Source organism: Oryzias latipes (genome assembly GCF_053564925.1).
Source record: "Oryzias latipes strain Hd-rR chromosome 1 unlocalized genomic scaffold, Olatipes_Hd-rR_3.1 chr1_Y".
In the NCBI taxonomy this organism is placed as follows: Eukaryota; Metazoa; Chordata; class Actinopteri; order Beloniformes; family Adrianichthyidae; genus Oryzias; species Oryzias latipes.
In genome coordinates this window covers 3,983,595-3,997,413 of record NW_027616335.1, presented here as the reverse complement: position 1 = coordinate 3,997,413, position 13,819 = coordinate 3,983,595, and the positions used below count along the sequence as shown (strand labels likewise).

The 13,819-nt window shown below is 37.0% G+C and overlaps 1 protein-coding gene across 5 annotated transcripts; it reads left to right on the top strand.

Annotated features, from left to right (window-relative positions):
• The first annotated feature begins 47 nt into the window (after positions 1 to 47).
• Positions 48 to 10,438, top strand: LOC144990293 (uncharacterized). 5 transcript variants are annotated; one of them, XM_078943453.1, is made up of 13 exons: positions 49 to 893; positions 1,086 to 1,281; positions 1,612 to 1,696; positions 5,331 to 5,390; positions 5,469 to 5,528; positions 5,733 to 5,826; positions 5,960 to 6,140; positions 6,848 to 6,897; positions 7,013 to 7,083; positions 7,271 to 7,372; positions 7,441 to 7,627; positions 8,274 to 8,379; positions 9,347 to 10,438. In XM_078943453.1, the coding sequence occupies exons 3-13, from the start codon at positions 1,646 to 1,648 to the stop codon at positions 9,456 to 9,458; spliced, it is 1,074 nt and encodes a 357-aa protein (XP_078799579.1). In that variant the 5' UTR covers positions 49 to 893; positions 1,086 to 1,281; positions 1,612 to 1,645; the 3' UTR covers positions 9,459 to 10,438. The 5 variants fall into 5 exon arrangements, with proteins under 5 accessions (XP_078799578.1, XP_078799579.1, XP_078799581.1 ...); XM_078943452.1 differs by having other exon boundaries at positions 48 to 893; positions 5,331 to 5,528; positions 9,347 to 10,437; XM_078943456.1 differs by lacking the exons at positions 49 to 893; positions 1,086 to 1,281; positions 1,612 to 1,696 and adding exons at positions 5,138 to 5,254; positions 6,238 to 6,320 and having other exon boundaries at positions 9,347 to 10,433.
• Positions 10,439 to 13,819: the final 3,381 nt, after the last annotated feature.

Sequence of the window (13,819 nt, the reverse complement as noted above, 5' to 3'; positions counted from 1 at the left end):
TATATATATATATATATATATATATATATATATATATATATATATATATATATATGTGTGTGTGTGTGTGTGTGTGTGTGTGTGTGTGTGTGTGTGTGTGTGTGTGTGTGTGTGTGTGTGTGTGTGTGTGTGTGTATGTATGTGCAGTGTTTTTCGAACTATTTTGAGACAAGGCACACTTTATCAAAATACAAAAATCCTGCGGGACACCAGTTTTCAAAAATTGAAAAAGGAGAAACTCTATATTCTGTAATCTCACATGCATTTTGTGATAATTGTGGCAGCTGTTTCTTTTTAAAAGATTTAACAAAAGTTGAGTTAGTTTTCCGTAATAATTTTCAACTAAACTATTTGAAATGTTACCCCGGTAGATGTAATCTTTCAGATACAGTTACAAAGCAGTCATATCCGTGCAGATGGGATGTTCCGAATCAACGGCACGCGGGTATTTTGTCAGTTATATATAAAATACCAACGGCTGAAAAAACGATTCAGAGTCAGACTGACATCCCAGATAAACTAACAGTTGGTGAGCTATATTTTTCTGTTTCATTGATTACAATTTTTTGTGTGTGGAAACTATGCTTAGATAGATTGTTAGATGGAAAATAGAAATAGTTAAGATATATGGTTCACAAATAGTAACTTCTATATCAAGCGGATTTGTTAACAGCCGTGGCCCGTACCGACCGAACCGTATGGAACCGAACTCTGAAGTGAATCCAACCAAATTATTGAGATTTTTAGCTTATTGTTACACCCCTAATAAATATAGATAGATATAATTTTGCTGGATGTGACATCCATAGTTACAATTAATAACGACAATGCTAACAACACATTTGTTTTCTTTTCAAACTAACGGACGCAAATCACAGGAGAAAACCATCCAGGTGAGGTACTATTTGTTTTATTATTACAATTTGTTGTGTGTGGAAACAAAGTATAGTTAGATAAATTGTTTGTTAGATAAATATGCTTTCAGTGTTTTTTTCTTTGCCCATTGTACAATAAAATGTAAGCCACCACTCAGCTTGTAGGTACTTCAACGTTAACCGTTTCATGTATTTTTGCCGAATTAACAGAAAGAAAATGGAGAATAAAAATCCCCCCCCACCACCACCACCCCCCCAGGAAGATAACCCCCCACCCCCACCCCCACCCCAGGAAAATAACCCCCCACCCCCACCCCCTCAGAGGAACCCCCAACCTGCCCCCCTAATCTGGCATTCAGCGGTAAATCGAGCCAGGCGGGACCGCAGAGTCGCCGGGGAGAATCAGGTGAGTTGAAAGTGTTTGCTCTAAAACATGTCATCTTTCTCACATACGACACACCTCATTTCTCCACCATTTTTTTTCAAAGAAGCACAATTTATAGTTACAAATACTCTTTTAAAATTGATTTCAAATGAAAACAGACACATTTTAGCCTTTTTAGAGTTTTCATCATTAAACTTTTCCCGTCTATTACACTGACCTATGTAGAAATGCTTTGTGTAGGCCCAACGTTTAAAATTTCACGTCATTTTCTTATTTAAACTATTTTATACACGCAGATTGTCTGAAGTTTTTCCTTGTGAAGTCAAATATTGTTTTTTATTCTGTCGTCAGTTTCTCCTAAGGAGGCTCCTCCCGCTGGCGAGAAATGAGGAGGAGAGGCAACGCCTCCGCCAGGTTTACGGGCCTAACTAAAATGGTAAGTTTGATGACTGCAATCCCCTCTTTGCATTTTCGTTTTAATAATGAAACAGAATAAGCGGTTTTAAGTATAAAATGAAAAAGCATTTTGAAATATTGCTTTTTCTTTTTAATTTTGAGTCAAAAAATGCAGCTACATTTTGAAAATTAAAAAGCATTTCTGTTAATCTATTTTAATTGTCAAATTATACATTTCTAAATGAATTATGCTACACATTTACCAGAGAATGTCTTGAAAATGAAATGTCAAATACCATTTTCATTTTAATTTTAATTAAGTGACAGAATAAGCTGTGTTGAATAAAGAAATGAAAAAGCATTTTGAAATATTGCTTTTTCATTTTATTTTTGCGTCAAAAAATGCAGCTTCATTTTGAAAATTAAAAAGCATTTCTGTTAATCTATTTTAATTGTCAAATTATAAATTTCTAAATGAATTATGCTACACATTTACCAGAGAATGTCTTGAAAATGAAATGTCAAATACCATTTTCATTTTAATTTTAATTAAGTGACAGAATAAGCTGTGTTGAATAAAGAAATGAAAAAGCATTTTGAAATATTGCTCTTTCATTTTATTTTTGCGTCAAAAAATGCAGCTTCATTTTGAAAATTAAAAAGCATTTCTGGTTTTGACTTTGCTTTTTATTTATGCTACATAATCGCTTCCATGGTTTCTATATGGGAAACCTTTTATCACTCTTCTTCTCTCCTCGTCGCACCCGCCTGCGCGCGCCCGCGGCTGTCACTGTCTCAGAGAAGCACGCGGCACGTGCGCTGTTTCAGAAACACACATGTCCTCATTCTACAAGAGTTTGTGTCTTGCGAGGAAATACGACAAATTTACTGCGTCCTAATTATTCATTTCCATTGTATTCATTTCCATTACAAGCTGCGTGCATTCTTGAGTGCGCGACACGGCCGCCCGCCGGAGGATTTTGTGTTGGGGGGGGGGGGGGGGGGGGGGGATTACTGTTTTCAGTCACTCTGTAACACCAAACATGAACGCGCGCTGTTAGATTTGCGTGAATATCACTACATTTTCTTGTTGGGAACTATTTTGTTTGCAGCAAAGTTACGTGTTTGAATAAACAACGGCGGAGCCTCCTGCCCCGCGTTCTTCATGGGTGTCAGGCTTCACGACTACCGGAGAGGTGACAAAGTGTCTGCAGTCTGTTTATTACTGGGCAATATCTAATATTCTGGGAAGATGTCTGTACCAGAGAGCACAGGCGAAGCCTCACATGCAGCCAGAGGGCAGAAGAATCAACACGCACCCCCCAACACACGTGTGCGCGCTTCTTCCTCCTAGTCCTACACAAGACGCAGCGCGCAGACACAGTCACAGTTCTACTCCCAATTCCTAAATCTGCAAGGAAAGCAATAAACCAGGCCAATTTTAACTTCATCTGGAAAAACAAAACTCATTATATTAAAAAAGGAACAATAATTCAGGATTACAGTGAAGGTGGACTTAATAGTCTTTGAAAGTTTGGATGGTATGATTAAGATAAACTGACTTAGGTCTTTCTGCAAAATGAAAGAAATATTTGGTTTCTTATTTGTTCCAACATTTTCTCTCATCTAGGGGCCACTGAGTTCCTTCTAAAATGTGATTTTGATTACGGAAAACTTCCTATTAAACTTTCTACTTCTCATCAGCAGGTGTTACTGTACGGCAAACTCATATTCAAACATAACTTTAGTCCACATAACACTCCCATATGGAGCTGCCGGTATAATTTATGTAGGAATAAATCAACATTTTTACAAAAATTAGATCGATAATGGTATTTGGTCATTATTACATATTATGAATGATAATGGAAACATAATCTCATTGGAAACTTTTTTCCTGTAAGTTTGAATTGAATGATAGAAATCAATACAATGGAAATGCTTTGTGTGAAGCCCCAAAAAAATTCTAGTCATTTTCTTATTTAAACAATTTTATACACACAGATTGTTTCCAGTTTTTCCTTGTGAAGTCATTTGTTTTTTATTCTGTCGTCAGGCTCTCCTTCGAAGGCTCCTGGCCTTAGCGACAACCGACAAGGAGAGGCGCCGCCTGATTTGAATACACGGCCCACTTTATGAAAAAAATTGGACAAAAAAATCTTCGTTGTTGAATAAAAAAAAAATTTTGTTGTTGAAATTAAAATTTTTATTTTTGAAAAAACAAAAAAAAAAAATAAATTGGAAAAAAAACAACCTCAGCAACGCTTCTTGTTCTCTTCTTTTTATTCCTTGTACACATGCAAAAGTATTGAAATTCTTTTATTATATTAGCTCATTTAAAGAAAGAAACATTTTATTTAAGTCATATAAAATGGTGGATGTTCTCGTTCCAACTGGATACTTTAAGCCTGTAAAAGTTCACAACCAGCTTCAGCAGGTGGGGGTTCCACTGGACAAGTATTAAGGAAAATTTGTTTTAATTTTAAAGGATCACCAAATATGTGCACAAGTTCACAAAGTAAACCTAACTGACCAGCCAAGGTGACAACATCTTTAAAAACCTAGGTTAGTGGGACTTTCGGTGCTGCTGAATGGAGTAGACGCGTGTGTCCAAACTTTGAGGTGCTTGGTGCTGACATCCTGGACTCAGACCGTGCACAGTGCTCACTAGCTGCTAAGCCGGGGCCCTCCAGTATGTATGCATGCATGCATGCACCGGTATGCACGCATGCACCGGTATGCACGCATGCACCGGTATGCACGCATGCACCGGTATGCATCCCCCACTTTCAGACCAGCGAGCTGGTGGTGTGGACGGCTTGCAGACTTGGGGGCAATCTCTCTGACAAGGGCTCTCCTATCCATATCTTCGAGGCTTACTGCCCCGGAGGTTTTGTAGCAGCGCACCCAGTAACGAGATGTCATGAGGAAGCTTTACCAGCTTTAGCCTGCCCTGAGGTACCAGCTAAGCTATTTGTTGTGATTGTTCAAGTGGCTGAGTTTTACGTCTTTTTATATCACCAACACTCGAGACACACTTTGTAGCTTCACACAGGTTCCCCTTTTATTAATCTCCCCTTCATGAACATATCGACACACAAAGGTTCCTACCCATTTGTGTCACCTGATATTATACCCCCCTTTCTTAAACGAAGAACGTCAGGGTAACATAACTAAAAGATTTCTCATCAGTAACATTGCACTGCTCCACAGTAAAGTGTTCATTCACATAACTAACATAACAAAGTAAAACCCTTAAACTGCATGCATATCACCGTAAAACCAACAAGTTCTATCTACGAGGAGTCAGATTACTCAGATCCTCAACCTGAGTGCGGGGATTATTCAACGAGCGTGAGCATCACAGACCCAGTTAGTATAAATGAGACATTTGCAAAGTTCTACTGGCCTCTTTATGCATCTGAGTGTCCACACTCCCCAGATCCAACGCCTGATAAAAATAACTTTCCACATGTCGATGATGAGGATGCTGAAATTCTAGGGAAACCCATCACTATGGCAGAAGTCTCTGAGGCCCTTGCTGGTTAGCTGGATTGAGTCTTCCCAGTTTCTGCTTGACTGAGCTCACCTGATCCAGGTGACAAGTTATAAATGCAGCGGGGTTAGCTGCAAAGCAGACGGTAAGAAGACAATTTAATCATGTTCATTTTCAGGGATCATCTCAGAAAGAATCAACAGATGTTTCAAAAGCCAAGAGAGGAAGAAAGAAAAAGGTTGGTCATGAACATTTCTACATTTTGTCTATGAAAGAGTTGGAAATCTTTCTAAGGAGAACGTTAACTACTTTCCAGAGTGACTCAGAACAAGAAAATGAAAAAGATGAAGCCCCTGCAAGTATGTCAGTCCATCTGGTAAGTGTGATGTGCAATGCTGACATCTTCCCGGTGTTAAAAAGGCCCATTGAAGTGCACAGCAGAATAGTTTAGATCTGCTGCAGGAGAATGGAATAACAAAGACTAAAAACTCAAAGCAGATTTCAATGAAAATGTCTCAGAATTATTGCAATTATCCATAAAGTGGAAGTATTTTCTGAATGTGTTTCTTGGTGTTTTTAGGTGGAGATCCTCTTAAACGACGAGGCAGGAAGCCCAAAAGTGAGAAGTTGCATTTGCTTCAGCAACAAGACCATCACGGATCAGGAAGTGAAATGTCAGTACCTCCCAAAAAAGAAGTGCTGCATTTCCAACATACTTCCATATCTAATGTTCAAATGATGCAGACAAATACAAGTGTACAACTGCTGTCCTTCTATTGGTCAGTAAAGCTTTGCATCTTTTCTTAGGGAAACAGCAGAACCAGAGAAAAAGAGGAAGAGGGCATCGGAGGACAAGACCCACCGTGAAGAAGAAAGGAGGAAGAAGAGGGAAGGTAGTAAAGGCAAGGAGTTGGAATGCAAAGAGCCGGAAGCCAAGAAGAAGAGGCAGACCAAAGACGACGGCTCGTCTGGCTCTGACGATGATGAGGCAACTCAGCATGATCACACACACGATGACTTATGCTCATCACATGAAGACATTCTCAGTTAATATTCTCCTGCCATCCATTTTATTTTTATCTTAGGAAAACAAAGGTAATAATAAAAAACAACAAAACTCCGAAATGGACAAAGACGTGCGTCGGCAGAAAGCTGATGAAGGGAAAGAGTAACTATGTGAAGAATATTCAGTGAAATCTAAAAGCCCCCGTGTTTTTACTTTGTAGTTCAAGCAGAAGTAGTTAGTTCACAATGACTGATAATTCATTTCTTTATGACAGTTATTGATAGTTCCACTTGGACTTAGTTACTAAACTGCTTGATGCAAAAGCAACCAGGTCTTTAGTTGAATAGCGTTCTAATTCAATCAAATTTGATTTAATATTGTGATTTGCTCTATTTTTTATAGTTTTTTTCCTTTTAGGTAAGAGTAAAAATCAGTTGTTTGTAAAACTAGAATGTGAATTCTGCATTCTGAGTCTGTATCTGTGCTAGAACTAGGATTACATAAAGGTCACAAATGGCTATTTCATACAATTCAAAGACTTGGATGAGGCTGCAGAGGTGACAGTTATTGAAAAAGCAGAAATGAGAAATGAAACATACATTTTCTCCAATAATGAGACAACTAGTGTCTTATCTTTTGCACTTCCACCTATAAACTCTAGATTATGAGAGATTCTTTTTGATTTTCAGACCAAACAAAGACGGCGCAAAGAAAACTGAGGCAGGGGTCAAGAAAAAAGGTGTGCAGGAGTTTAATCTTTTTGGCATTTCAGTTCAGAACCTAAGCGTCTGTCGTCTGAAGTCAGTAAATTTGTTTTTTCTAAGTAATTTGTCTGGTTTCTTTCCTCTACTCAGAGATGTCTACTGACATGAAGCTCCAGAGGCTCCACACGCAGATCAAAATATCCCTGAAAATAGACAACCCGGTAATCTGTTGAATCTATATCACATGCTAAAACTCCTTTGATCTTTTCAAACCAGAGTGTTACCCTGGAATGAAGGAAAGCATCTTGTGCTGTTTCCTTACAGCTTAACCACATTTCCTTTTCTTTATGTTGACCTGAAATGCACTTTCATTGGTCTGATGTTGGTTCCTGCCTTTCCCCCTACCAGGATGTGAAGAAATGCTTGGATGCTTTAGATGAGATCAGCTCTCTTCAGGTCACGACTCAGCATCTTCAGAAACACAGTGATCTCATTTCCACACTCAAAAAGGTAAACCTCTAAAGAAAATGTTTTAAATCTCATCCCACTGCTGACAAAAAACAGGATTTGTGTTGTAGATCCGCCGATTTAAAGCTAGCCAAGACATAATGGACAAAGCCACCATGCTGTATAACAAGTTCAAGAGCATGTTCCTGGTTGGAGAAGGGGACTGTGTGCTCAGCCAAGAGCTCAACAAGTCTTTAGCTGAACAGCGGCAATACGAGGAAGCAAAGAAAGCTGAGCAAGTCAAAGAAAACGCTGCAGGTACAATATATAGATTTACTGTTTTCTTTTTGTTACATTCAGATACTTCTGTGAGTTTAGAAACATCAATCTGAATCTCACTTTCTTCTTTGTTGTTGCTGTCTGATTATAACAGTAGGACAGGAACATTTCTCAATTAGAGAAAAATGTCAGTTTTATAATTGACAAAACAATGCAGAAAACCAAAGTAAAAAAATTGTGACATTTCATCAAACAAATGGTTTTTTAGAAGTTTATTTTGGATATTGGATACAAATGTTTTTCTAGAAAAAAGCATGTTCTTTAGTGACAAATCAATAATGAGCAGTAAGTCACATCTAAACCAGCCAAAGACCAGAAACCTGAAAGCGCCTCATGCAGTTTCCTGTCCTCTTCCAGGGGGGATCAGAAGGTCTCTGTGGTTTGCAGACAGAACCGGTTCAAAGATTTCCAGCCACATCCTTGCTGGAATTCAGTTTTTCCAACACAGGTCCATAGTTTAGTCAAAGGTCTTTGTTTTTGGGTTCAAAGTTTAGCTAATTGGTGTAAAATCCTTCAATTGAATGGAAGTCTGGAGTGCTGCATGTGTTATCACATGCTTTTCTTTCTGTGGTAGTTAGAATTGTGAAATGACATTTCATCAAGACTGAAGTGGTGATTGTTTCAGACTCTACTGACAAGATGACCAACGGTGAGATGAGTCCTGCAGAAAAGAAGGAAGAGATGGAGCAGGAGAAGTTCCTGGAAGACTCCTCAGCAGCAGAAAACCACAGGTGTTTGATGGAAAACTTCAGTGTTAAATAAATGGATCCTAAATGTTAAAGGACATTTGTTTTAGGCTTATCCTCTTTTTCCATTAGTGCCTACACTATATTACCAAAGTATTGGCTCAGCCATCCAAATGATCAGAATCAGTTTTCTAATCACTTTGTCCAGCCACAGGTGCATAAAATCAAACACTTTGGCATGCAGACTGTTTTTACAAACATCTGTGAAAGAATGGGCCGCTCTCAGGAGCTCTGTGTATTCCAGAGTGGAACTGTCATAGGACTCCACCTGTGCAACAACCAGACGGATCTGCTAAATCTAGGTTGGATTTTTGGTTGACATGAAAATCAACAGAATTTTACATCAATAGCTAAAACTTCAGCTGCACCATTAACAGACCATTCTATGATCAAGCTCATTATTCAATCTCGCAATAATCCTAAAAGCAAAGGTTACTGGAAGTTCAACGCTAGTCTATTAGAGGAGGAATTTTATTCTCAGGCGATTATAAATGAAATCCAAAGGATAACTAACGACTGACAGTTCACCACTCAGAGGGAGAAATGGGAATTTTTCAAATTCAAAGCAAGACAGATTTCAAAAACTAATAGCAAAAGATTGAGCAGAGATGGTAAACAAAAAGAAATGGAAATGATCAGAGATATGAACTTTATTTGTTGTAAATCTCTATTGAGTGAAGGTGAGAAACAGAGAGTTGCATTCCTGCAAACCTCTCTGGATAATATGAACATCTCTAAAGCCAAAGGAGCTTTTATTAGATCCATAACTAAATGGGTTGAAGAGGGAGAGAAAAGTTCAGCTTACTTTTGTAGACTGGAAAAAAGGCGACAAGGGAAAAATGCTGTTATCAGATTGCTAATTAATGGCAGAGAAAGTACAAATATGGAAAACATGAAGAGAGATATTTTCCAGTTTTACAGTGGGTTGTACTCTTCTTCTTATTCATTTCAGGATGCTGATCGCTTCTTCAACCACATCAAGGGTTTGGCTCCTAAAGTGGATGAAAATTTTAAACAAGTGTGTGAAGCAGAAATCACTATGGAAGAAGCAGAAAAAGCCATGAGAAGTTTAGCTGTAGATAAATGTCCAGGATCTGATGGGCTTATCATGAACCTTTACAGACATTTTTGGGAACACTTGAAAGAGCAGTTTTTGTTGGTCATAAGTTGAGTTGAACATCCTTTTACCATGAAGCAGGGTGTCAGTACCCTGATTCCTAAACCTGGGAAAGACGCCAGACTAATTGATCATTTGAGATCAATATCCCTCCTCAACAGTGATTATAAAATTCTAACCAACATTTATGCATCTAGATTAAAAACAGGACTGAATCAGATCATCTCAGACACACAATCAGGGTTTTTAAAAGGACGTTCAATTCACAATAATAGTTCTTGATTTGATTGACTATATCAATAAATTGAAGATGATGGCTTCATTTTATTTTTAAATTTCTTTAAAGCCTTTGACACGGTTGAAAATGTTATCAATACTTATAAAAAAGCTCTGGTTTCTGTAAACTCAATGTCCCGGGAGAACAGTTAGCCATCACTCAGCTGGCAGACGACACGGCCACATTCAAGAAAGACAGTCATCAAATACCAGAGATCATTCAGACTGTGGATTTCTTCTCTAAAGCATCTGGTTTAAAACTAAATCTCAGCAAATATGAATTGTTGCCAGTTCACTATTCTGATCAGTCAGTTCTTCATAACACAGCTGTTAGGACTGTTGTGAAATATCTTGGTGTTCATATTACCAAAGATAGTCAAATAATGGAGGAAATGAACTTATGGAAAACTTTAGAGGAATGTAATGTCAATTTAAACATGTGGTCACATTTCTATTTTGGGCAGAGTGTTTCTCACTAAATTAGAATGTTTATCCAGATTCATTTATCCAGCATATTCACTCCCAATTCCTAAATCTGCAAAGAAAGCAATAAACCAGGCCAAGTTCAACTTAATCTGGAAAAAATAAAAATTATTACAAAAAAAGGAACTATAATTCAGGATTACAGTGAAGGTGGATTTAAAGCCATAGACTTTGAAAGTTTGGATGGTATGATTAACATAAATTGGCTTAGGTCTTTTCTGCAAAATGGAAAAAATATATGTTTTCATATTCCTTCAAACATTTTCTCTCATCTAGGGGCCACTGAGTTCCATCTAAAATGTGAAAAAACTTCCTATTAAACTTTCTACTTCTCATCAGCAGGTGTTACTGTACGGCAAACTCACATACAAACATAACTTTAGTCCACATAACACTCCCACATGGAAGTGTCGGTATAATTAATGTAGGAACAAATCAATATTTTACAAAAACTGGATTGATAACGGTATTTGGTCAATACTACATATTATGAATGATAATGGAAACATTATCTCATTGGAAACTCTTTCCAGTAACTTTAAAATAAATGATAGAAAACAATAGAACAACGTGATCAAAGCAATCCTTCAGACTTTGATCAAAATGTCCTCCAGTTTGGTTCAAAATGTTCAAGTTCTGCTTTTATCTCTGCTGTTCGATGGTCGACCGCTTAATTCAAAACTTCGAAGCTCATTTATACGATCTTTGTTTGTTAGATAATTGTTTCCAACATCTTACAAAAATCTTTCTATATCACGGCGTTACACAAGAGAGGAAATAAGCAAGTAAAGATCTCAGTTTATTAAATATCCAATTTTCCCAAAATACAAAGAAATCCATTTTAAAATAATGAATGCAGTCTATCCATGCAAGGAACTGCTACACATACGTTTTGGTTTTCCTGAAAATAACTGTTCTTTCTGTGACATAAATAATAAAACACTTGATAATCTGTTTTTTGAATGTATGTATTTTTACAGTTTTTGGGAGGATTTCTTTTTTTGGTGCTCCTCAAAGTTTCCCTTTGTCAAAGAGATCATGTATTTTTTTGTCTTTCAAGTATGTGTATACAGCTGGCAATGACATGAAGAAGACTGCAGTGTCAATATAAACTACATCTCTATCCTTACACTGATGAAATAAAGAAAGAAAAAAAGACTACATACAAACATTATGTTGTTAACCAGCATAGATGAAGTGGGATTGCCACCAGTTTCTGGTTGATCTATAATCAGGCTTTTCAATTTAAAATATCACCAGGCTGCAAGGTTTGTTGGTTCTCTTTTCCTTCAAGGCTTTGAAATTCTGCGGCGACTGATGAGAAGTCAACACTACATGTTCCTGTTGAACCTTCACACTTGCAGAGCTTTTTTGAGGGAGGCTTAGCACCTTGAAGCTCTCCACTCTTTAGTAAAAGTGAAACCTTTGGGTGAAGTCAAGACATGTTTGTCAAAACATACAACTTCAGCCAATCCCCACCACCAATTTATACACAGAGATTTCTTATCTAACGGAAGTTTATTATCTATGAATTGAGGGTTTTTTAACCCCAAAGGCAGCACACCTTCAGGAAGCCTTTATTTGCAATACCTCTTTGTGCCACGAGAGGTCCCTCTACACCAACTACTCAACCTGTTTACAGAATGAAAGGATGTAAGAGCTCCAACATTTTTTCCCCAAAAGTTTTCTTTATTCAGAATCCTTTTTGGGTTTCCCATTTTATTGCAGCAATAATCAAATCCAGCCATGGGGTTCCTTTGAATAAAACTCCTCTTCTAATCTTGAGAAAAGTGTTCAAAAGAACACCCAGACAGGGCCCCAGAGAAAAAGAGGAAGAAAACCATCATGTCATCTGCAAAACAACACTCAACATGCTGCATTTCTGCATACAGGAATCCAACTAAATGTAAAATGGATGGTGTCTGTTTTGCAGTACAGGGCCATCGGATTCTTCCAGATAAGATTCTGAATGTTTGAGTGCTTGAGGTGGGCTCTAGCATTTCATGCTAATCCACATTGAGAAGTTCCATGATAGAAAAGAACTGAAAGAGCCACCGTTTTCACAGAGTCAAAGCTTCACAATTAATCTGCCAATAGAAGAGAGTTGCACACACAACATACAATCATTAACAATATTAGTATTTTATCTAGCTGCAGCCTCATAAATAGACCTGCTTTCACAGTCTTCCTCATTTCCAAAAACGATTTTTGATTAGGATTTCTCTATTACAGCAGACTATAAGGTTATGAAACTCTGCAAAGTAAATACATCTACGGGAAAATAAAATAAAATAAATTGTTGGGAGACTTCAAGAGAAAAACGATAGAGATTTTTTTTCTTTCCAAACCAAGACAAGATCAATGTCTGGAATGTATTCAAAGCCATTGTAAAAAATGAAATTGTTAATAAAAATAAAAACCTGAAATATTAAATGAGAAAATTAAATAAATAAAAAATACCAACTCCAAGAAAATTTGGTTTACAGTGGTTAGCTGAAAATGATCATTGCAATGATGCTCCAACATGTAATTATTAAAAAATGTATTTTTGTTATAGGAGATGATTGATCAAAATAAAAACGGTTTAAAAGCTATGTGGAAATGTTTGCTTTTAAAGTACACAGGAAGTCTTTTTTGCCATTCTCATTTCTTAAAGAACAGAGGTGTTTGATAACTAAAATAAAAATAGCTTACAGCCCCTCACAACCACAACTTAATATTACCGGTGCAACAAGTATATTACGGGCAATATAGGAGCTATCCAGCCGTACCGTTTTAGCCTGATGCCAGCTCAGATGAGGAAATCAAAGATGTACATTATTTGTCCTCCATAAGGAGAAAAACACTACAAGAACATGTTGACAACAGTAAAACCACGATTTTCATTTAAATGGGTCTTCACATTGACATTAAAAATGTTCAATAACACTCAATGTTATTGAATATAGCTAAAACATTTGGTACATTACTTTAAATATAGCTAGTAGGTGGAACAATAATTGTAATCAAAACTCAATCCAATTTGGGTTGGATTACAATTTTCAGTTAATTAGTGTCAACCTAATACACATTTTTGAGTTTTTTTTTTTTTGTGTGGATAAATTCAATTAAGAAAGAGTAAAGAAAGTATTACTTTCCAAAAAATAATAAATTCTTAAGGTTCAAGAATTGGGCCCACTGTTAACTGAAATTTCCAAACATGTAAAGCTTTTTTTCACCAGTAGATGGCAGTAAAGTTTGGAGTACTGTACATACCCTTTTTTAACTCAAAACCGTTCTGTGGATCTGGAATGTAAAAGTAAATCATGTTCCTATTATTATTACAAAAACCTTCATCATAGTTTCTAAAAAGTAAGCTTGTTTTAATAACTGTTTTGCTGTGCTTTCTCATGTGCACGATTGTTAACACTAAATGATTATTTTATCAGTCTCCCACAAAGGAATACCAGGATATCTATCTATCTATGATATGGCTGTCAGGCTCTTTCTTACACAGCCTACGGGCATTAAAGACAGGAAAATCCACAAAGAAAAAGTAAAAGAAAGAAT